At 41.7% G+C, this 23,427-nt stretch overlaps 3 protein-coding genes across 7 annotated transcripts; 2 read left to right on the top strand and 1 right to left on the bottom strand.

The window, feature by feature from the left end:
- Positions 1-1,454: 1,454 nt before the first annotated feature.
- LOC103971571 (uncharacterized protein At1g08160-like) lies at positions 1,455-2,290 on the top strand. Its single transcript, XM_009385630.3, has one exon. The coding sequence runs from the start codon at positions 1,458-1,460 to the stop codon at positions 2,121-2,123; it is 666 nt and encodes a 221-aa protein (XP_009383905.2). The 5' UTR covers positions 1,455-1,457; the 3' UTR covers positions 2,124-2,290.
- A 283-nt stretch (positions 2,291-2,573) lies between these two features.
- LOC135626433 (proteasome subunit beta type-4-like) lies at positions 2,574-9,586 on the top strand. Its single transcript, XM_065131701.1, has 7 exons — positions 2,574-2,707; positions 2,778-2,830; positions 3,973-4,049; positions 7,060-7,189; positions 7,374-7,533; positions 7,610-7,795; positions 9,270-9,586. Exons 1-7 carry the CDS (start codon positions 2,702-2,704, stop codon positions 9,381-9,383), a joined length of 726 nt encoding a protein of 241 aa, XP_064987773.1. The 5' UTR covers positions 2,574-2,701; the 3' UTR covers positions 9,384-9,586.
- Positions 9,587-9,993: 407 nt separating this feature from the next.
- LOC103971511 (uncharacterized) lies at positions 9,994-13,762 on the bottom strand. Of its 5 annotated transcripts, none has more exons than XM_065131705.1 (2): positions 13,224-13,753; positions 9,994-10,031 (listed from the first exon to the last, which is right to left on the bottom strand). In XM_065131705.1, exons 1-2 carry the CDS (start codon positions 13,672-13,674, stop codon positions 10,009-10,011), a joined length of 474 nt encoding a protein of 157 aa, XP_064987777.1. In that variant the 5' UTR covers positions 13,675-13,753; the 3' UTR covers positions 9,994-10,008. The 5 variants fall into 5 exon arrangements, with proteins under 5 accessions (XP_064987777.1, XP_064987776.1, XP_064987774.1 ...); XM_065131704.1 differs by lacking the exon at positions 9,994-10,031 and adding an exon at positions 10,751-10,794 and having other exon boundaries at positions 13,224-13,754; XM_065131702.1 differs by lacking the exon at positions 9,994-10,031 and adding an exon at positions 11,440-12,078 and having other exon boundaries at positions 13,224-13,756.
- Positions 13,763-23,427: the final 9,665 nt, after the last annotated feature.

Genomic DNA, 23,427 nt, shown 5'->3' with positions numbered 1-23,427 from the left:
AATATAAACTTGTTCCTAACTCAAGAATATATGTAGTATTTTAATATGTTTTATTAAAAAAATTAAAAATCATACTATATTTCTTCAAACTAGCTTTTTTATTATTTTAAAAATATTATCGATAGTATGTCTTTCATCAAAAACTCTAAAGATAATTACTCTTTCTTAAGTAGTCTAATCCTTGTCAACCCAATGATATATAATTGTGATGTAGATGATTACTCTAAATATCACTATAAATAGAAATAAAATAAATTTGTCAGTAGTGCATGTGAGAGTGGTCTTATGAACATGTTTTATAACATGATTTAAAACATTTTGAGAATAATTAACATAACTTAATTTTTCAGCAAAATAAAAAAAAAATTATCCAGTGGAAACAAATATTGCTAATTCCTTTTTCGATAGAAAAATAAAACATTTAAGAATGGTGAGCTGTATTTTGTTAATTTTAAGAGCAATAGTTGTAAATTTACCCAAAATAAAATATTTTGTCAAGACCTTCTTGAGTAGGAATTTTTTTTTCTTTTTTCTCAGTGTCCTTCTTCTTTAAATTTAAAAATTTTAAGAGCAATAGTTGTAAATGACCTAAAATAGACCATCAGAATTTCTTATATTATTGAAGTGGATACTCGATTGTTTTTGTTACCATATCTTCTTCTTTCTCTATGTTGAAATGTTGATATTATTGGGTTGGCACAAATAGTGGAACAATCTAAATTCTTCTTTATTGAACTCGGAGGCACTGAACTTGCGCTTGCCATATTACAATCGGAAAACACCAGAGAGATTATTAGTTGCAATTAGTGAGCAGTAGACAGATTCATTTGGTGACAGAATAATAAAAATGAAAATGTGTCTTTATATATTTTATTATTATTATTATTATTTTTCCATAATAACATTCCACTAATCGATCACGTGACTATTTCGTTCGATCCGAATTGGAACCATGAGTTTCGATTCTAATTCGAGGGGTGGAGAGTCTCGGTTCGATTATAGTAGAACCATTAGTCAATTTCAGTTTTGATTTTGATTAGATCGGTTCGATTCCCAATTTGAACCGATGATTATCCATCGACGGTCAGCACTCCTCCTCCTCATTCATCTCATCGTTCTGTGTAGATTAACGAAACGAAAATGCAGAGCACTGAAGTGAACTCGATGGGTGCTAAGAACTGCATCGGTTCCAGGATGGACGAACTGTATCTGATGCGCCCTCCGTCAATATCCATAGATTAGGCATCTCCACCGAGTAGAGTTCTTGGTAGCAGAATGGTATTCATTACTTGCATGATTCAGCATTGCATTGCTTGTGCACCATTTGGATTCCTTGCCTCCTTCCCCCCCACCATAATTGCTTTCCCTTTCCACCTCCTATATGAAACCAGCAATCTTCTTCTCCTTCCTCCCTCCTCGACTACTGCTCAGTCTTCACCCACCCCCCCCCCCCCACCATGCATGGCGGAAACCAAGCAAACCACTCGCATCACCAACAGGAACGGCGGGTGCCTCGGGTTCATCGGCCTTCCGAGTTCCTCACCCGGCCGCAACCGACGCACCCAGCCTTTTGGCTCGTAGGCGCATGCTGCACGCTGCTGTGGGTCGCTATCATCCTCGCCGGCCTCGCCATCCTCATCGTGTACCTCGTCGTCAGGCCCAAGGGCCCCCAACTCGAGATCTCCAGCGCCAACCTCAACGGCGCCATCCTCGACGGCGGCGGCCTCCTCAACGCCGACCTCTCCGTCCTCGCCAACTTCTCCAACCCCAACCAGAAGGTGGACTTGAGATTCGGCCAGGTGCAGCTGGACCTGTACTTCCGCAGCGTCCTGATCGCGACGCAGGGCCTGGGGCCGTTCCGCGAGCGGAGGAGGGAGGCGGTGCTGCGCTACGTGCGCATGGTGTCGAGCAGTGTGGCGCTGCCGGCCGACGCGGCGGAGGCCTGGCGTGCGGGGGAGATCGGGAACAGGCATGCAATGAAGGTGGTGGCCTCGTTCCGGACGCGGTCCGATATTGGCGGCTGGTTGCACTACACGTTCCGGACGCGGCGCCACTGCAACATCGTCGTGGGTGCGCCGCCCGCCGGGGTGCTGTTGGCCAGCAGCTGCACCTCCAAGCACTGACGAAGGATGGAGAGCAGTCGACATCTTCACACGTCAATGCTACTCTACAAAATGTAATATAACATTAGCTTTGGTTTCTTTCTTTACCACGGAGAGAAGTCTCAGTACAAAGCTTAAAATACTACTCTAAATAACCAAGTCTCTACATGCAGATCATTTAGATCGTAACTCTGATTCCAATCATAGCTTAAAATCATGAAATAATTTGGCTTAAAATTATTTGGAATAGGATCGGAGGTCAATCCGTTTGACTCAATGGGTCAAAAGTTGAATATATATATATATATATATATATATATATATATATACATTAATTTTTATAATATAATAAAATAGAATAAATATAATTTAGAGAACGTAGGCTCAAGTCCAAGATGAGCCCAATAGATTCGATATAATCTAGTTAGGTCCGGCCCAGAACCGGCCCAACCAACCTTTCTTGATCTCCAAGCCGATGCTGCTTCCCTTTAATTACTACGCCGTTCCCCCTTGGCCAGCCCGCATCGGCGAACCCTAAACACCGACCTTGTTCTGCTCCCCTTCCTTTGGAACGACTTGCAATCCATCGCGCGAACGGCATGGAGGTCAGCTTGTTTTCCTTATTCCCTTCGGTTCTTCGAGTTCGTTGAATTCGAGTTGGTTTCTTGATTGCAGGTGGTGGCCGTGAAGGACTCGGCGATCTCGGAAAATGGAACTGAAAGGACCTTGTATGGATCTTGCAATCGCTCCCTTTTTTTATTTTTTCTTTTGTGGGATACGCATGATTGAGTTCTTTGGGCGAATGATTTGAATGAGTTTACGCTGCTGCGTGGTGGTGTTTAGGGTAGATCTTGTACTGTTGGTGTTGTTCCCAGTGGGAGCTGATCGGCTGACAAAAATTTATGTCTACCCATCTCGTGTGGTCCTTGCTCTGCCTTTTCCTTTCCATGTTCTATCAGTGGATCGATCCCGCGCCGCGCCCACCCCCATCTGTGACTAGTGGTGGCTATCGAGCTGAAGAAGATGGCTTTTAGGCGTGTTAAAATAGTTAGTGGATATATCGTAAGAAGCAGGATTGATTGATGCGGTCATTTTCTTTGGAACGAGCGTGATGCGTTTGCTTCTATCATCTTAGGATTTCTTAACACCTTGCCACATAACTCGGGTCGAGTAATTTTTTTCGGAAAATTTTTGCTGCATTTTAAATGGCTATGTCATCTAGTATAAGAAGGATTTGTAGGTTGAAGCCTTGAACACATCAATCAACAAATTTCTCTGCACTCTCAAGTGAATTGTGACCACTTGTTGGATATGTATCTGAGTCTGACACTCATTAAACCCTTTCATAATTGTTTCTAATTAGTTTTCGGTATATTGACACAGATTATTATTGAAATTATCTTCTAGATTTCAGATTCTTATGGCACTTAACAACGCATCCTTTTTGCTCCTTTACTAAGTGTGATAGTTAGATCTGCATCTGAGCCATGCTTCATAGATGAGTTAGATATGATGAACTCGAAACTTTTATCATAATTATTTCTCTTTTTATTGGATGTATTATATTGCAAATTCAGCCAGCAAAACTAGGTAACCTAAACATGCAGTATTTTATGCTGAGACATCCGCTCCTATAGCAGATGCTTGTATGAGTTGGAAATTCTTAGCATGAAATGCTGCTCAATTTATGTCACTACATGCATTTCTGTTTTGATATGCTATGCACTTGCGCAATATGCATTTTAGATTCATGTTTGACCTAATATTTTGTGATCATTTCTGCCAATTTTTTTACTTGTTTCATATAATCTTCTTTACTCGATGCAACCATGTTATGATACAATCTTGAACATGTGAAACCTTTTGACAGGTATCCGTATGTGACTGGTACATCAGTGATAGGCATGAAATATAAAGATGGTGTTATTTTGGCTGCTGACATGGGAGGTAATGCCTAGTTTTCCCTCTATTCTTATCACTGTTTGGATTATCTTTTCATGACATTCCTCCCAGACCCCTCCCTCCTCTCCTTCCCTTCCCCAGTTTATTTCCTCTGTGGTCAACCTTGTTTAAAAATTCTAGGCTAGGATTTGATGACTAAGTCTATTTTTTAACACTTCCTCCTTGGACCAAGCTTACAGGACCAGGTTGAGAATTTAAGATGGCAATGGGAATAACAAGAAAAACTGTAGAAGAGCTAACAGTGATTTCTCTATGCTAAACAGTGCAAACTATTAGGATGTGGTGAAAAGTTTTATAATACAAGGGTCAAAATTGTAAAACACGAATACCACAAATGTAATGTTTGAAATTTAGTCTTTCTAGTTTGTTGGACATGTCCTGGTGAAGTTGAAGCTTTAGTTATATCAATATCTTAGCTGAGTATGTTGAAAGCCTGATATTATTGTTGTTTAAACCAAGGTTCGTAATTTCATACCGTATCGGAGTTTTGAGCTTTGCTCGATATGGTATGGTACGTGTGTATCGAGCAGTGCGCTAGGGTGTATCGTTCGGTATATAAAAATAAAAAAAATCAACGTATAAAAATATGAAAATTATAAAAAATAGAAAAGGAGGCGTATGTTGCCTCCTTTTTATTGTCCTCGTTGCGTTATATTAGAAGATGCGGTCTTCTCCTCATTTGCGGCGTTCTGTCACGACCTTAGCTGGAATTGCCTAAGGCGTGCGGCACCCTTGCGGCCAAAGACGCGAACTTAGCTTGCGTTGCCTAAGTCGCGAGTCACTCTTGCGGCAAAGACGCGAACTTAGCTTGCGTTGCCTAAGTCGCGCTTCGCCCTTGCGATCTTGCTCCGCAAGGATCAGCCCACTTTGTAACCTCTCGCAGGTCCCGAAGGACCTGTAAAAGAGAAAGAGAGTTAGATCGAAAGAACGAGCAACGGACAAGTCCCGAAGTCTCGCGAAAAGGAAAGCTTTACAAGCAATTCGTCGAACACCTTGTGTGCACAAGAGAAAAGAGGGAGAGGGGGAAAAACAAGGCTTTCAAGGATGAACGAACAGCTGCAAGCCCACAAACAGCCGCTCACCTGGTCCCGGACGCAACACCAAGTTCCCGTAAAGGTCACGTGCGAACTTGCGAAAGAGTGTCTACGCCCGGTATATAACCGAAGCCCCATCCAGCCATGTGCCACCCGGGGGGTTCCTGGGGTCTGAGCTGGCTGACATTTTGGTGAGCGGAGGCAGCACTCCGCTCACCTCCCGCGGCACGCGAAAACGGAGCCGTTTTGGGCTGTTTTGGGGCTGTTTTGCTCGGTTCGGTGAACGGTCGCTTTGCAACGCTGCAGCTTGTTCAAACTTACATATTTACAAGCAAAATGACCCAAAACCATAAGAAAACATGCTGTCAAGCAGCTGTACATGCGGGTGTGAGCGACGAACGGTTCGTTGAACGGAGTTGTTGCGGGTGCGCGACGACCGTTCGTGACAGTTCGGCGAAGACATCGAAGGTCGCAGATGTCTCTGGCCCTTGGCGAAGAACACGACGAAGGTCATAGGCATCTTCGGCCTTCGACGAAGAACGCGGCGAAGAAGAAGTTGAGCCGCTGCCTCTCCGTTACCTCTTGAATCGGGATCGTCGAGGGAGGGCGACGCTTGATCGAGAAGCATCGATCTTCTCCCGATTCTTTGAACGTCTTCTCCCTCTTCTCCCTCAATGCTTCTTCTTCCCTCGCTGTAGCCAGGTTGATACCACTCGGTAGCGAGTGGTCCGCGTAGCGGTCTCCTGGCGGATTGGTACGTATGCCTGGTATGGGCAGTATCATTCGAAATTAAAATCCTTGGTTTAGACTACCAATAACAACCACAGTTAATCTCATATGAAAAGGAGACATCCACACAATGGCTAGATAACAGTGAGAAGAACAAACAGAATGCAAAAAGAAATAAATACACATTGGATCAAACAAGGTTCAAAATTTTGGTCCATGATCAATGGCTAGACCAGGATAGTATTGTTATGCATTTGAAGTATCAACACTATGTGCAGGTTGATACTTACTTGACTAGAGAGAAAGAAGGAAAGAAGAAGGGAGGAGGAGTAGAAGGAGAAGGATGAAGCTAAGGAGTATGTGATTGATAGCAATAGCTTCAAGGTTGTATGCACCCAACCCTTAATGAACTGCATGATATCGCCCGGTCCATATGACAGTCCCATGTTGGACCCACGAACATCGGACTGTACCTGGTGGTATGCCCAGAATTAAGAACCTTGGAATCTAGTTTGTTATTGATGTCTTCTAGTTTAATTATTAACTAATCAAGGGTCATGCAAGAAATGACCTTATCTAATGCCAATTGGATATGAATTGCTCTGGTACTACTAATATTGACATTAAGAAAGCAAGTAGATCTTTTGAAATAGGCTAGGCCAAATTAAATAGAGAAAGTGGTAAGGAGCACATAATGAAACCAAACAATTATCATGCTGGATGTGGTAATATCGTATTTGTTGACAAGTTCACTGTGTTGCTAATATAAATAGGTCATATGATGGCAACTTCAAATGGGCCAATCTCATGCAACATTTGATGCACTGTGGGCGAGAGGAGAAAATTTGTTTGTCCAAAAAGTAAACAATAAGCTATCAAAAACTGTGGAAAATTGCAAAAGCTGCTCAAATATTGAACCTCTTGGGAAAATCAACTTATAGATAATCTGTTGAGGCAGCACTCAAAAATTTTCATCATCAAATACAAATAATAGATATTTGGGAATAAATGCAATAATAGCATATGTTAAAAAGAAAAAAACAAGTTTTGGCTTCCTTTTGTTAGAAGAATTGAAACACTCTTAGTTTAGAGCACCATTTACCCCTTACAAAAAAAGAAACAGAATATGATGTGATGTTGTAGATAATACCATCAATTTTCACTGCTTTTATATTTGCTCTGAAGTTTGAACTACTTGCATTCATAAGCTTATGACTGTTTATGTCCTGCAGGTTCCTATGGATCCACTTTACGATACAAGAGTGTAGAGCGTATAAAACACATTGGTAAACATTCTCTTCTTGGAGCAAGTGGAGAAATCAGTGATTTCCAGGAGATTTTGCGTTATCTTGATGAGCTCATGTAAGAACTTGATCTCAAACTGAAAAAGACATGCCATAAGTGTAGAATAGTCATCATCTTCTATTTTTTATTGGTCAAGAAGTTTCTGAAAATGTATTATTGATCTTTATGTTAAACTAACATCAAATGCTTGTTTCTATTGATATTTTCGTTGAATTAAGTGGCATATGTTATTTTTCTTCAGCCTGTATGATAACATGTGGGATGATGGGAATTCGCTTGGTCCAAAGGAGGTTCACAACTACCTCACTCGGGTGATGTATAACAGGCGTAATAAGTTCAATCCTCTTTGGAATTCACTTGTTCTTGGTGGAGTGAAGAATGGCCAGAAGTATCTTGGCATGGTATGTCCCTGTTTCTATAGTGAATGTCTTTAGTCCTGACTCTTATCTTAAGTGTGAAATGCTTGATAAAATTTAGGTTGGCATGATTGGCACACATTTTGAGGACAATCATGTTGCTACTGGATTTGGAAATCATCTTGCAAGGCCAATACTTCGTGCTGAATGGCGTGAGGATTTGAGCTTTGAAGAGGCTGTTAAGTTGCTGGAGAAGTGCTTGCTTGTGCTCTTATATCGTGATAGATCAGCAATTAATAAGTTTCAGGTATGATTTTCCCCTGCCCATGATTTTGTCTGTTGTCATTAGTATTTCAGTTGGAACTTCATTATATTAATTGTATGCTTGTGTGTGTGTGTGTGTGAGAGAGAGAGAGAGAACAAACAGGTTTCATTAAGCTCACACGGTAGAGTATGGGAAGAGGAAGACTAGAGAAAGATAGTTGTGGTGGTGGAGACTGAAACTGACAAATGGAAGTATGATTAGAGGGTGTTAAATGGTGTAGATAGAGATACGTTGTAGATCCGATGAACTTGATCCAGTGTGTCTAAGTGACAGTAGGGAATGAATCGAGATGAACACATTCATTTAGAAAGAGACATTTTCCAAAGAGAGGGGGAGAGCAAACATGAATGGATTAGGGTTCGATTCAACTAGATCTTTTCATCTAAGTAAATAGTGGTAGTGACCTTCCAGAATTATCTCATGATGCTTGCTTAGACATCATTGTCACTTACTTTTGTCGGTCCAGCCTTTGTGCAGTTAGACCTTGGTTCATGCAGCATCAAGCCTTGCCCTAGTTACTATTTGCAAGTCCTATTTGATGTCCTTATGTGTAACAAAATACTTTCCTTGTTAACACATATCCTGTGTGCACGGAACCAAAGATTCATATTTGATGCAATGCAGTTCCAGTTGAAATTGATAATTTCACATATAAGTGCCACAATCCTTATTCAAATGGTCGGTCACAATCTACCATGGCTTTCAGTGCATGTTGCATGATCCCATATGCATGCATATCAGTTATTATCTGACGTTGGTTGACTGTGGAAAACATGCTTTAATAGAATGTAATAGATTGTGTTTCTTATTGTAGCCTGCGTTTAATGGATAAGAAGATATGAATTGGATTCAGATGCATAACTAATACTTTGATTTCTCATGATGACAAAATAGAGAACGGGACACGTAGGAGAAAACTAAATTGCCATATTTAAAATTGTGAAACTTTAGAAGATAATTTTATAGATATTTATGAGTCCTATAGATACAAAGATTGCACTCATACCATCTTGGATGATATTTGAGCTGAAAAGAGTGTCAAGGTGTCTTACACCGTCCGAGATGACTGATGGAGGTTGATGCAACTCCAGTTAACACTGCATGTTTTTTCTATATCCTAATGCTCTCCTATTATTTTTTATTTTTCAATATTGGAAATTCACATTTGCTGCAATTGAGTGCCTACTTTATAAGGATGACCTGTCTGTTTGGTGTTTCCGTTAGCATCGAGCATGTCTTATTGTTTTTTAACTCTAATATAACTTCAAACAGTTTGTTAAAAGGACTAGTTGCATATAAATCTTACAAGTCTGAAATTTTACTTTACATGTCTGTGCTATGTGGCATATATGATTTGTTCATTAATCCTCACCAATAATTTTGACAATTTCCAGCATCGGATATACTTTACATGTCTTATGTAGCATCTTTGTTCATGTCTTAACTGTGATTGCAGATTGCGAAGATAACCGATGAAGGGGTGACCATCTCTCAGCCATATGCCCTGAAGACCTATTGGGGTTTCTCTGCCTTCCAAAACCCAAGCAAGGGAGCTGAGGGATCATGGTAATCAGCTTTGCACCCACATTTGTGAGACTTTGGTCAGGTACAAGACAAGGTTTAGTGGAATACTTTGTTACGATGATGTCATTCCAGTTTGTTAACCTGAGCAAGAATTGATTACAATTTATGCTCTTTCAACTTCTTTTCAAGCTTGCATTAATTTGGTCAACTAGTTGAAGGTTTGCCTACCTATAAAGAGTTGTGTTATTATCTCTCACGCCTCCTTTATACTTCAAATGTGGTTTTGTTTTTTATGTGAATTGTAAGATGTTAGAAATGTTATGTTCGTGTTAAGTACAAAGGTACAAACCATAGATCGATCTCCCTTGTTATGTACGAGTTACAAAAAGTCCACATACAGCTTAGTCATCATAAGGCGTAGCATGGCATGTAATAACGTGAGAACTGACGATGCCAAAAAAAAGTCTTTCGAGCATAGACGACAACAGGAAATATTGAATTAATCATGAACAGTTTAGCATTCAATAAAACGGTAAAAGCAAACTGATTCCGTCATTACCGACGGGCCAACTAATAATTAGATACACCTCACGAAACATAAAATGTGACAATTATAATTACCTTGATATTAGTATACCGAAAAAGCAAAGGCGCTTGTTGATGTAGAATTATCACGAGGATTTTAACTCTTCACCTAAGGTAAGTAACAAACATTAAAGTCAATAGAGATTGATATAGTTCAACCACAGGTCTACCTTCACCTAACGTAAGTAACAAACATTAAAGTCAATAGAGATTGATATAGTTCAACCACAGGTCTACCGTCTCAAAGCCGCGATCAAAAACATATCTTGGGCTTGGGCTTTCTGACGGTAATAACTATTGGCATCTAATTTAACAACCTTACAGACTCTTACATCCAATGATAATTTATATCAGAAGACAGAAAGATTACTCTTTTTTCTTGAAGCATCTATTGTAACATGACTAACTAAAGTTAACAAAGCTAAAATCACGGATTTCAAGATTAAAATAGATTTACTGAAAATATCTGACAGTTATTAACAAAAAAAGCTAAAGAAAAAAGAGAGAGAAAACACATATATGGAAAGAAACTTCAGGAACAGAGATCAAGAAATCATTTTTCATGCCACCAAACACCTATGAGCTAAAGAACTACAGCATCCTCCAAGGTACCTTCAAATGCTGTTCTGAAGCCTAGAGTAAGTCAGCAGGAAAACACAAATCTACATATATTCACTGATAAAAATAGAACTACCTACTGCCGCTGCAAAGTCCAAAATTGAAAGGCTTAATCCAAGGACTAAGAGAAAAATATGCCAACCATAGAGCCAAATCGGAATGAAAAATAATTGGCAGAGTAAACAACGTTTGATCGAGAATACAAAGTTGATGCAGAAGAACCATTTAATGTAGTAGCTGGGGACTCCACAAACCTGTCAGGTAAACAATGTCGAAGATTTATGACTCTGAATGAAGCATGTTTAAGTAGATAAGATTTCCTGAGAACGGATGTAAAATCTCGAACATGTAACAACTATTAAAAGAATGCAAAAGAAATTAGAGGTAGTCTTCTGTGCAATTTTTTTTTTGTTACTGAGACATGGTCAGGAGGAAAAAGAAATCTCTCAACCTAGTTGCCACGTGAAGCAAAAATCAAGAATCTACTAGACAATCATGCAACGCAATATAATCTAAACTATTTGGGGTAGGCTGCACAAATCCTTTAGGGCCACTGAGCTGTGTATAGTGGTATACCTAGTGAAGTCAAGTGTGCTCATACCTCTTTATATTGTTTCTAGTACAGTTTCAGGTAAAGTTGGAGTAGTTTTTCCTCTCTCTTCCAGCACAACCTTATTTAATCATAGATTCGCAGGTCTCTTTTGATCTTGTTCCTCATTTTATATCATCTAACTATTAAATATTTCTTATTTTATCTACTCTAGTAGCTCTGCACATCCACCTAACATCATCATTTTTGGTTACCCAACTCTGTATGAGTTGTTTCTCAGGCTTCAACATTTCAATCCATAAAGCACAACTGGCTTTACAATTATCTTATACATATAAGGGGCACAGTATGATCACACAAAACTCTTCACTCCCTTTTACTTTTTAAACATCCCATTCAAGGATTGTCATACCACCTGAAACAGTACAAAACAGACAATATATACTGGTCCGGACATGGACCACCCCTGTTTCGGGTAGCCTGGTCCAACTCAAAAAAAAAAATAAATAAATAAATAAACCTTAAAATAGTAGTGGAGCCGATCCAACTCAGCATTAAAAAAAGGAAAAAACTAAAATAGAAAGTATTTGTGAGCCCTCGTCTCGCATCCAACATTGATTGCTACCACCGCCGTTGTCACCGTTGCTGGTTCATGATGCCATTGCCAACGCTGTTGTCGCTGCATTCCTTCTTCCAAGGTAGACTCTCATCTCTTCTCTGCCGCTTCTTCTTCTTCTCCACCGCTTTCTCTTCTTCCTCCACCCATGCTTCCTCTTCTCCTTTTTCTTCCTCTTTGAAACGTTGATATGTACCGGTGTATCAACACATGGAACACTGGTATTAACTAGTATACCAATCCGATCAAATCACTAAAATGGATCCTGTACTCGAAACGGTGATCCTTGATACCATTTATATTTTTAGAACATTGTCTTCATCAGTCTCTTCTGCATATTGAATAATACATTCAAGAGGGAACTCAAGACACCTAAAAGTTTTATCAACAAAAACTTTTATCCATCAATTTCAATTCTTCTCTTAGTATTACAACATTTCATATATTGTGTCTAAGTTTTAATTAGTTTTAAACCTATAGTAGACTCTAATGCCCTCTCTATATATGTCAAATTTAAATCCATGCCTCATCAAGCAAAACGACAACATCAAAAGAATACAAGATGGAGGCCTACACTAGTACACAATGGATGTCTAACAATATGATTGGTAAGATCTTTACTAATATGAAAAGATCGATTGTGATCAGTAGTGCAAACCTGTGATTGTAAAAAAACTTGCTACACACTTCCCATAATCACAACAGTAGTGACTATTCTATCACACATTATCTTTATTGCATCAATACAATCATTAGGATACCCTTTCATTTCTTAAGTTTGTACAATCAATTTATGGAAACTCTTATCATATGTTTTTTTCCCAACAGTAGTAACTATAATTCTATCACACATTATCTTTATTGCATCAGTATAATCATTTGGATACCCCTTTCATTTCTGAAGTCTCTATAATCAATTTATTGGAACTCTATCATACGTTTTTTCCATGCTAAAATAAATATGAAACATCTTGTTTCTTCTCTTTATCTTTTTTCATTAAAAGTCACAACAAATAAAATAGTTTATATTGTTGAACTTTTAGGTATACATTCAAACTAATTATAGAAAACATTCTCCTCACATTCTATACTTCCTTCTATCACTCTTCCTTAAAATATCATGACATAACCCATTATCATAATCCTTCTAAAATTGAAGCAATTTTAAAGTTTTTCAATCGATTCATCAGACATTTTTATAAATAAGCAAATGAGAGGAATTCATCAAACATTTTGCATTATTCGCCTAGGTCATTACAATCAAAATTATTCACCACAAATAAATATAAGCGAACAAGTAGAATTCTAATTTCAACAAAGGAAGTCATTCATCGAATAACAGGATCATTGAAATGATAGGAAAACAAGTGTCATCACCATTATTTTCGAATTAAAACAATAAAAATCCAAGCTTTCCTACCACAAGCGAACCTTGTGGAGAAAGGGACGACAGAGACGAGCCTTGTCAACCTAGGGGGTGTCCCAAGGCTTGGGCTCCGGGACGGCAACAACCATACCTTGCAGCTCGGGCTGGAGAACGACCTGGCACCCGAGCCTGGCGTGCTTGTTGAGGATGCGGTCCCTGGAGGCCCTGGTGAGAACGTAACGCTCGTCGTAGGACGCCGACGGAAGCTTGTCGAGCCACTGCTGCGCGATGTGGACCTCGCACTCCGCGGAGCAGGCGTCGATCTCCTCCAAGCGGTGGGACGCGGGGTCGATGAGGCCGGCGTTGATCAGAGCGCGGAGAAGCGTCTGACCGGAGAGTCCGACCACTTCACGCTTGCTTCCTTCGGGATCGACGGCGTGCAGTTTGACGATCCGGTCGGCGACCTTCTTGGAACCGGAGGAGGAGGGAGCGATGGCAGCGGAAGATGAAGAGGAGCAGGGGCGCGCAAGGGGCCGGAGATAGATGAAGGGATCGGATCGAGCGAGGTGGACAGGGATCCGACGCAGGGCGGCGATCGCCATTGCTAGGGTTTCCCGGCTCTTGGAGATCGGGAGAGCTTGTGGTGGGAGGTCGATCGAACTCCGTCGGAAGCGTCTGGTGACTGGAAATAACGGGTCCGATTCGGGTCGGGTCCGAACGACCCGAAATCCAATAACTGAGCGATTACGAGCAATCCAAGTCCAAAGCACTTGTTTGTTGTGGAACGAAATAGTAGTTCGCATACGGTACACAAATATATTTTTTATTTTATAAGAATATATACGTTAACGTTAGATTTATATTGGATAATGATTAAAATCATATTTTATATTTTATATATGTATATACGTGCACTTTTAAAAAAAAATAAATCTTACTTATGAATTTTTTAGGATTAATTTATTTTTAGGATTAATTATAAATTATCCCTTGTAGTTAACTATCTTTAGTATCTCCATCCTTATAATTTAAAAATATTATATTGGCATCTCTATAATTACAAAAGTGAAATATTTAAGTTTATTTACACTAACATAATATTATTACCAACGAAAATATGAATATAAAGGATAAAAAAATAATTTTAATATTTTAATTGATGGTGGTGGACGATAATACGTAAAACGAATAACTGTTATGGATAAGAAGAGTGACGACGAGAGGTGAGGGTTACTCTTCATCTATGTCGACAGCGGGTATGATAACATACTCAGCATTAAATTCCGAGACTCACATTTTTCTATAACCACCACATATGAAAGTAAAATATTTAGGTCTATTTACTCTAATATCGTTCATTTTATCAACGAAAATATGAAAATAAAGGGTAAAAATATAATTTTAATATTTTAGTTGGTGGTGACGGATAAAAATGTATAAAATGAGTTGCTATTGTGGATGAAGAAAGCGACAACGAGAAGTAAGAGTCTTCATCTACGTCAACGTCGGTGTAGTTGCCAAGTGATGAAGGGTCGCTTGACATCTACATCAACAATCCTTTTAGCACTCGACAACGGCATCTGTGCCAATGCAAATGCAGAGCGACGAAAGGGTCACTCAGCAACTGTGTCAACGATGGGTACGATGATGTACTAAGCATCAAATTCTGAGACCCACATTTTTCTATCATCATCGTATACATTCGTCGGGAGCTTGATAATCACTTGCCTCCTAGCCTTCCTAATCATTGACAACCGCAGCGAATAAAACTCGTTTGATTCTCCCCTTCTTCATGCCCATGTCGGAACTGACAAGGTAGCAAGAGAGCGTCAAGAGCTCCGGTGACCCTAACATCAGATCGAGTGATCTGCCCAATAGGTCAACGGTGAGGCGACCACCATCTTTGCAATAGACATCACAGTGGACACCACCATTTGCATTGACGCCAACATAGTTGTAGAGTGATGAAAGGGCTATCGATACAGATGTCGTGACTATTTCATCATTCGATAATTATGCTGGTGTCAACACAAATGTAAAGTGGCCCTCACCTCTCGTTGTCGCTCTTCTCATCCATAACACCACCCGTGGCCCCTATGTTAGGAAATCTAGGGTAGCATCACATATGTAGCAAGAGAACAAAAAAATAAAATCTCAAAATTTCTCAAAAAAATAGTTTATCGTCATCGTGCGAAGATTAATGTGCAAAAACTAGCAAAATTGAAAACTATGCATAAGTGAAAAATATGTTACCTAGAGAGATCATATATCCCTGAAAACTGTAAATATGTGGAAGAGGATGAAAAAGGTCAAGTATCGTCCCCTCTAGCGGTAATCCACATGGTAGGCGCTGCGAAGACACTCCTCAAATCACTACACAATCCTCCTTTCCACGAACACCACGCGATCAAGATGGGGCCGACCCTTCTTGCTGTCCACATGCCCCAAACTAGAGTTGATAGTTGAGAAGGAGAGGGAGAGAGGAGTATAGGAGGTGGCAGCCAAAATGGTCTATCTAGCTTATGCTAGTCATAGGTGCCCAGCAAGCCAATCACGTGAGTGATGGCACGTGTGACTTGATACAGAATCTTTTTGCTTATTATATTTTGGCGTATATCACTTTATAACTATTGCATAAATGCATACATATATTGTGATGTCCTTGGATTTGTGCAATGGGAATCGGATCGTGATGAGATCACGATAATGAGATCGATTCACCTTTAAACACATATCCTAAATAATCCCGGTCATAGGTTACTCGAGAGGGACATCGTGATAACCGGATAGACTGGTGTGCTGTATACCCGTCCATATGATGGATGCAGCTGGTCTCATAGTTGCTCGTGTAGGGACACCAGGGATACAGTACAGGTGCTCATTGGAGAATGAGTTCACTGATTGATCCGCTTACGAAATGTTGGATGGTTGATGATGCCTTATTGTCAGACAGCGATTCCGTAGTCCTAGTGGTGTATCTGGTCCTTAGACTTGAGACACCAAGGATGTCCTGTATGAGTGCTCCACTCTTTGATACCAGACTTATGGGTTTGGCTGTCCTAGATCTAGTACAGCTGGTCATTGGGAGTGGTAGTCGACCTTACGAGGGCTATTGAGTGTCAATAGAGGATCATCCACTCTCGGCGTCATGAGAGGAATATCCAATGTATTCTTGCTCAGACAAATCCCTGGCCAGGGTCATTCGGGTTGAGAGAGAAAGAGTTCTCCGGGAGAATCCGATTAGAGCGAGACTCGAGTAGAAACCGTATAGGTCTGACAACACCATGCTCGATATACGGTCTCTGGGATATTAGATGGATGAGGGATTATAGGTACACGGTAACTGAGGACAGACAGGTCCAATGGATTGGATTCCCCTGTATCGTCTGGGGACTACGGCGTAGTGGCCTAGTACGTCCGTAGTCGATGAGTCGAGTGAATTATTACAGAGATAATAATTCACTGAGTTAGAAGGAGTTCTGACAGGTATGACTCACGGCCAGCTCGATATTGGGCCTAGAGGGTCACACACATATGGTAGGCATTGCGATGAGTAGAGGTTCAGATATGAGATATCCGACGGAGCCCTTGTCTTATTGGATACAGATCCAATACCCACTAGGGGAGGACCCATTAGGGTTTGATAGGGGACCTCTATAAATAGGAGGGATTCAGAGCCTCATAGGCTAGAGTCTTTGCTTGCCTTTCTTATTCTCCTCTTCCTCTCCACCTCAGATCAGGCATGGAGTTTTGAGGAGCGTCGTCGCAACCCCACTGTGTGCCTGGAGTTTTGAGGAGCGTCGTCGCAACCCTGCTGTGTGCCTGGAGTTTTGAGGAGCGTCGTCGCAACCCTGCTGTGTGAATCACCGCTAGAGAGGAGGACGTTTGACCTCCTTTACCCTCTCCTAAGGATCTGCAAGGAAACAGGGATATACGATCTCCCTAGGTAACACAATCTACTTTATACGCAGTTTCATGTTTCGCGGATTTTTGCGTACCAATCTTCGCACGACGACGAACGTCTTTTTGGGAATCGGAGATTTTGTTTTCTTGTTCTTCCGCTGCGCATGTGATGTCGCCCCCAAGATTTCCCAACAGTGGTATCAGAGCCAGGTTGTTCGTGCTAATGATTGGTTTTGAACTGCGTGTGTTGTGTTAGAATTTTGACGTCAAAATCGTTGACGCAAAAGCGAGAAAGGGCAGCAACAGTTGCTGCCCTCGATCTGCCTGCGTGAAGCGCAGCCGAAGGCAGCACAGGGGCTGCGTCTGCAGCAGCCGGTCGGCGGCCTGCTTGTGGCAGGCTTACTGCCGGCGGGGCTGGCAGCCCACGGGCAGAGGCGCCGCAGGGCAGCGGCGCCTGCCGCCGCTGCTCCCGCTGGCGAAACCCCCCCCCCCCCCCCCCCATAGGGGCGGCCGCCCGGCGGGACAGCACCGCCTGCGGAGGCAGCGGCGCCCGAAGGGGGCGCCCATCCGCAGCGGCATCGCCGCCAGCGGGCGTGCCGCCTGCAGGCGAGGGCAGTGCCCTCGCCCCGCCGCACAGGCCGCCGCCAGCAGGGTGGCGGCGACGGCGGCAGCAGCAAAGGATAGTACGGCATTAGTGTTTTCTGGGAAAAAAACAGTTTTACCCCTCGGAATTTGAGAAATTCTAATTTCTGTCTTTTGTCCAAATTACGAAAATACCCCTATAAATTCAGAAATTCCCTACATGTCCCTGATTTCAGAAAATATTAATTAATTAAAAGGTTTAGTTGATTATTATTTTTATTATTATCTAGTAGTCCTACATGATGATGATTATTTATACATGTGATGTATGATGTGTGGACGGATGATCATGGACCGTGTGATGTGTGTAATTGTGATTATTATTATTGAGGTCTGCGAGTCTCTATTATATTTCTCGTTTATTGTTGGGCCTGCGTGCCTATGATTAAGTTGTAATCACATGAGGAGGCGCAGCGGGAGCGTGGATGCGATAGCAGGACCCACGAGACGGACGATCGTGATGCATGGAGATGCATCAAGATGTCGACGGAACCGACGAGGACGAGATGGACGATCACAGGGCATGGAGATGCACCGTTGCACACATAGATCTTGATGTGAGTGATTAGACCTACTGGCTCGGGCCTAATCATATTAGGTTGTGGTCCATGATCATCTGGTGTGATTGCTTATACACATACTAGATAAGTATATATATTTGCATTCGATGTAGATATATATTAAATATGTATATGTGTGACATGTCATATTAGGAGACCAAATCTTAGAAACATCTCTCGATAATATTAAGTCGGTAAACGTGAGGCAATTAGATTGACCCACGTGGCCTTCCATCGTTATAAGTAGGAATCGATTCCCGGTGTAGGTTGAGTTGGTCGAGTCCCTCGAGACTCACCTATATCGCGATTCGCTATCTTGTTTACGACATAGAGATGTCACCGGTGACCTGAGGGCATGGTATACTTGGTCGAGTCCCTTGAGGGTATATCATCAAATCAGACTCATCTTGTAACGAAGGTGTTGACTTAACCGAGCATCATGGTTGGTCGAGTCTCTCGAGGCCATGGTGATTCGGAGGCCGAACAGGACGAGAATCACAAGGAGTTGTGATTGGTAAGAGTTGCCTACCTTTTAGGCTTAGTGTGATTGGTCGAGTCCCTCGAGGTTACACTAAGACGCTGATTGGATCCTGATCCCCACTAGAAGTCTGCCGGAGACTTCCGTTTCACGTGCTGAGGGTGTCGCGTGACTCGTTAGTAAAATAGTGGGAGCATATTAAGATAGAAGTCCATATCTTGATAGTTTATTTCTTGCAAAATCTGCATGTTATTCATTTCTATCGCATCTTTATTTTCAGAAAATGTCGCTTTCAAATCCCTTACGTGGCATACTTGTCAACCGCCTCACTGGTCCAAATTATACGGATTGGCTCCGTAACTTGAGAATTGTTCTCACAGCGGAGAAAATCGTGTACGTCCTTGATTCAGTGATGCCTACGCCCAAAGAAGGGGCAAACGAGGATGAGATCGCTCGCTACGTGAAGTACATTGATGACTCCACTCTTGCTCAGTGCTATATGTTGGGCTCTATGACTCCTGAGTTACAGAGACAACATGAAAAGATGGATGCCAAATCCATTCTCCTACATGTTCGCAAATTGTTTGAGGAACAGGGAAGGACTCAACGATATGAGATATCCAAGAGCCTTTTCCGCGCTAGGATGACTGAGGGGACACCGGTTCAGAACCATGTCCTAAAGATGATTGAGTGGATAGAGAAACTCACAGGTCTAGGAATGGTCCTAGAGGATAACTTGTGTGTGGACATTGTGCTTTAGTCCCTACCAGATTCCTTTTCATAGTTCATAATGGATTTTAATATGAACAAGCTTGAGGTGACTCTCCCAAAGCTCCTCAATATGTTAAGGGAAGCAGAGAGTACTATTAAGAAAGAGAAGCCAGTTCTCTACAGTGGTGAGACCAAAAAGAAAAGGAAAGTAGAAAGGTCCCTTAAGAAGGGAAAAGGCAAGGGCAGACCAGGTAAAGCAAAGGTTGCTAAGAAAGACCTAGCAAAGGACAAAGGCCAGTGCTTCCACTATGGTAAAGATGGGCATTGGAAGAGGAACTGCAAAGAGTACCTTGCAGAAAGGGCGAAACAAGAAGCTTGGTGAAGCTTCAGGTACATTCATGATCAATCTCCAATTGTTAGATTTTTGTGATAGTGCATTGGTATTGGATACTAATATTGCTTATCACATCTACAATTTATTGTAAATTCTAGCAAAGCCGAGGGGAGATTGACGAGAGGAATATTGCATAAAGGTTTGTTTATGCAAGACACTACTCCACATATCATGAATGTAAATGTGTCTAAGAGGAAACGAGATGAGGTGAACAGTGCATACCTATGGCATTGTAGGCTAGGTCACATCCATAAAAGAAGGATTCAAAAGTTGCTAAATAATGGATATCTAGATCCATTCGACTATGTGTCATATGTAACTTGTGAGCCTTGCATTCGTGGAAAACTGACACTCTTCATTTAGTGGAACTGGAGAGAGAGCCACTGAGTTGTTGGAACTCATACATAGTGATGTATGTGGACCCATGTCAACTCATGCCATTGGAGGTTACTCCTACTTCATTACATTTACTGATGATTTCTCAAGGTATGGATATGTGTACTTAATGAAGTACAAGTCCGAGGCCTTTGAGAAATTCAGAGAGTATAAGAATGAGGTAGAGAATCAGACTGGAAAGAGTATCAAAACTCTTCGTTCAGATCGAGGAGGTGAGTACTTAAGTATAGAGTTTACTCAGTTTCTCAAGGACCATGTGATATTATCCCAATGGACACCTCCTTATACACCTCAGCTCAATGGTGTCTTTGGAAGGAGGAATCGTACGCTATTAGATATGGTACGGTCCATGATGAGTTTCGCTAACCTACCCATCTCATTCTGGGGATATGCCCTAGAAACCGCAGCTTACCTTCTGAACAGAGTTCCAACTAAGTCGGTAGTGTCTACACCATATGAGATATGGAAAGGGAAGAAGCCTGATCTTAAGGTTGTTAAGATTTGGGGCTGCCCTGCCCACATTAAAAGACACAACCCCGATAAGTTAGAATCAAGGACAGAGCGATGCAAATTTGTGGGACACCACAAGGAAACTTGTGGGTATTATTTCTATCATCTCGAGGACCAAAAGGTCTTTGTAGCTAAGAGAGCAGTGTTCCTTGAGAAGGAACACATTCTTGGCGGAGACAGTGGGAGAATGATAGAGTTGAGCGAGGTTGGAGAACCAAGCTCAAGCACCACTCTATAGCCCGAGTCTGTTCAGGTACCTAATACACAAGTATCAACTTTACGCAAGTCTAATAGAGTATCCCATCCTCCTAAGAGATATGTGGGACATATTAGAGGAGAGGATGTAGATGATATTGATCCTCAGACCTACAAGGAGGCTATTATGAGTATAGACTCCGGGAAGTGGCAAGAAGCCATGAATTCTGAGATGGATTCTGTGTACTCAAACAAGGTTTGGAACCTAGTTGATGCGCCCGAAGGTATTGTACCCATCGGTTGCAAGTGGATCTTTAAGAAAAAGATCAGAGTAGATGGAAAGGTAGAGACCTATAAAGCAAGGCTAGTGGCTAAGGGGTATCGTCAAAGGCAAGGTGTTGACTACGACGAAACCTTCTCACCCGTAGCAATGCTAAAATCCATCAGAATTCTATTGGCTATTGCAGCACACTATGATTATGAGATCTGGCAGATGGATGTGAAAACCGCATTCCTCAACGGGAACCTCGAGGAGGAGGTGTATATGATGCAACCTGAGGGATTCGTGTCCAAGAACTGCCCAGATAAGGTGTGTAGGTTGCTTAGATCCATTTATGGACTAAAGCAAGCTTCCCGAAGTTGGAACATAAGATTTGATGAGGCAATCAGATCTTATGACTTCGTTAAGAACGAAGATGAGCCTTGTGTATACAGAAAGGTAAGTGGGAGCGCTATCACCTTTTTGGTGTTATATGTGGATGACATCCTCATCATTGGGAATGACGAAGGAATGCTATCCACAGTAAAGACTTGGTTATCTAGACACTTCTCCATAAAGGACTTAAGGGAAGCATCCTATATCTTGGGGATTAGAATCTATAGAGATAGATCCAAGAGGATGCTTGGCTTGTCCCGGTCAAGGTACATAGAAACCATTGTCAAAAGGTTTGGCATGGAAAATTCCAAGAGAGGTCTCATACCGATGAGACATGGGATATCGCTTTCTACGAGTATGTCCCCAAAGACTCCAGAAGAAAGGGCAAACATGAATATGATACCTTATGCCTCAGCAATAGGGTCTATCATGTATGTCATGCTATGTACTAGGCCTGATATAGCGCATGCTCTGAGTGTCACGAGCAGGTATCAGGCGGATCCAGGCTTGGAGCACTGGAAAGCAGTAAAGTGTATCCTTAAGTACTTGAGAAGGACTAAGGATCTTTTACTAATATATGGAGGTAATAGCCTTAAGATTGAAGGCTACACTGACTTAAGTTTTCAGTCTGATGTCGATGATAGCAAGTCGAATTCAGGGTATGTGTACACCTTGAATGGAGGAGCAGTGTGCTGGAAGAGTTCCAAGCAAGATACCACTGCTGACTCGATCACAAAGGCGGAGTACATTACTGCATTAGATGTAGCAAAGGATGGAGTCTGGGTGAAGAAGTTCATCACAGATTTGGGAGTCGTGCTGGGTAGCGAGGAGCCGATCTCCTTATATTGCGACAACAACGGGACGATTACTCAAATAAGGGAACCCGGGTCTCATCAGAAGTGTTATGAGGAGGTTCCAGCTTATCAGAGAGATCGTAACCCGAGGAGATGTAGCAGTGGAAAGAGTTCCATCCGAAGATAACAATGCAAATCCTCTGACAAAGCCGTTGTCTCAGATTGTCTTTGAGCGTCACATGGGTCTGATGGGGATCAGACATATAGGTGATTGGCTTTAGGTCAAGTGGGAGATTGCTAGTCATAGGTGCCCAGCAAGCCAATCACATGAGTGATGGCACGTGTGACTTGATACAAAATCTTTTTGCTTATTATATTTTGGCGTATATTACTTTATAACTATTGCATAAATGCATACATATATTGTGATGTCCTTGGATTTGTGCAATGGGAATCGGATCGTGATGAGATCACGATAATGAGATCGATTCACCTTTAAACACATATCCTAAATAATCCCGGTCATAGGTTACTCGAGAGGGACATCGTGATAACCGGATAGACTGGTGTGCTGTATACCCGTCCATATGATGGATGCAGCTGGTCTCATAGTTGCTCGTGTAGGGACACCAGGGATACAGTACAAGTGCTCATTGGAGAATGAGTTCACTGATTGATCCGCTTACGAAATGTTGGATGGTTGATGATGCCTTATTGTCAGACAGCGATTCCGTAGTCCTAGTGGTGTATCTGGTCCTTAGACTTGAGACACCAAGGATGTCCTGTATGAGTGCTCCACTCTTTGATACCAGACTTATAGGTTTGGCTGTCCTAGATCTAGTACAGCTGGTCATTGGGAGTGGTAGTCGACCTTACGAGGGCTATTGAGTGTCAATAGAGGATCATCCACTCTCGGCGTCATGAGAGGAATATCCAATGTATTCTTGCTCAGACAAATCCCTGGCCAGGGTCATTCGGGTTGAGAGAGAAAGAGTTCTCCGGGAGAATCCGATTAGAGCGAGACTCGAGTAGAAACCGTATAGGTCTGACAACACCATGCTTGATATACGGTCTCTGGGATATTAGATGGATGAGGGATTATAGGTACACGGTAACT

This window comes from Musa acuminata, chromosome BXJ2-11 (genome assembly GCF_036884655.1).
Source record: "Musa acuminata AAA Group cultivar baxijiao chromosome BXJ2-11, Cavendish_Baxijiao_AAA, whole genome shotgun sequence".
Lineage (NCBI taxonomy): Eukaryota > Viridiplantae > Streptophyta > Magnoliopsida > Zingiberales > Musaceae > Musa > Musa acuminata.
Note: the sequence above shows the minus strand (reverse complement) of the source record. Positions and strands in the feature narration are given on the sequence as shown.

Excerpts from the sequence above, each read along its gene's own strand:
- LOC103971511 (XM_065131702.1), bottom strand. The coding sequence starts at position 13,674 with ATGGCGATCGCCGCCCTGCGTCGGATCCCTGTCCACCTCGCTCGATCC. Across the intron at positions 12,079-13,223 it reads TCTCCAGCCCGAGCTGCAAG|GTGTCTTGAGTTCCCTCTTG; the intron begins GTATGGTTGTTG and ends TAAAACTTTTAG.
- LOC135626433 (XM_065131701.1), top strand. Across the intron at positions 2,831-3,972 it reads AATGGAACTGAAAGGACCTT|GTATCCGTATGTGACTGGTA; the intron begins GTATGGATCTTG and ends ACCTTTTGACAG. Across the intron at positions 7,796-9,269 it reads CAGCAATTAATAAGTTTCAG|ATTGCGAAGATAACCGATGA; the intron begins GTATGATTTTCC and ends CTGTGATTGCAG.
- LOC103971571 (XM_009385630.3), top strand. The coding sequence starts at position 1,458 with ATGCATGGCGGAAACCAAGCAAACCACTCGCATCACCAACAGGAACGG.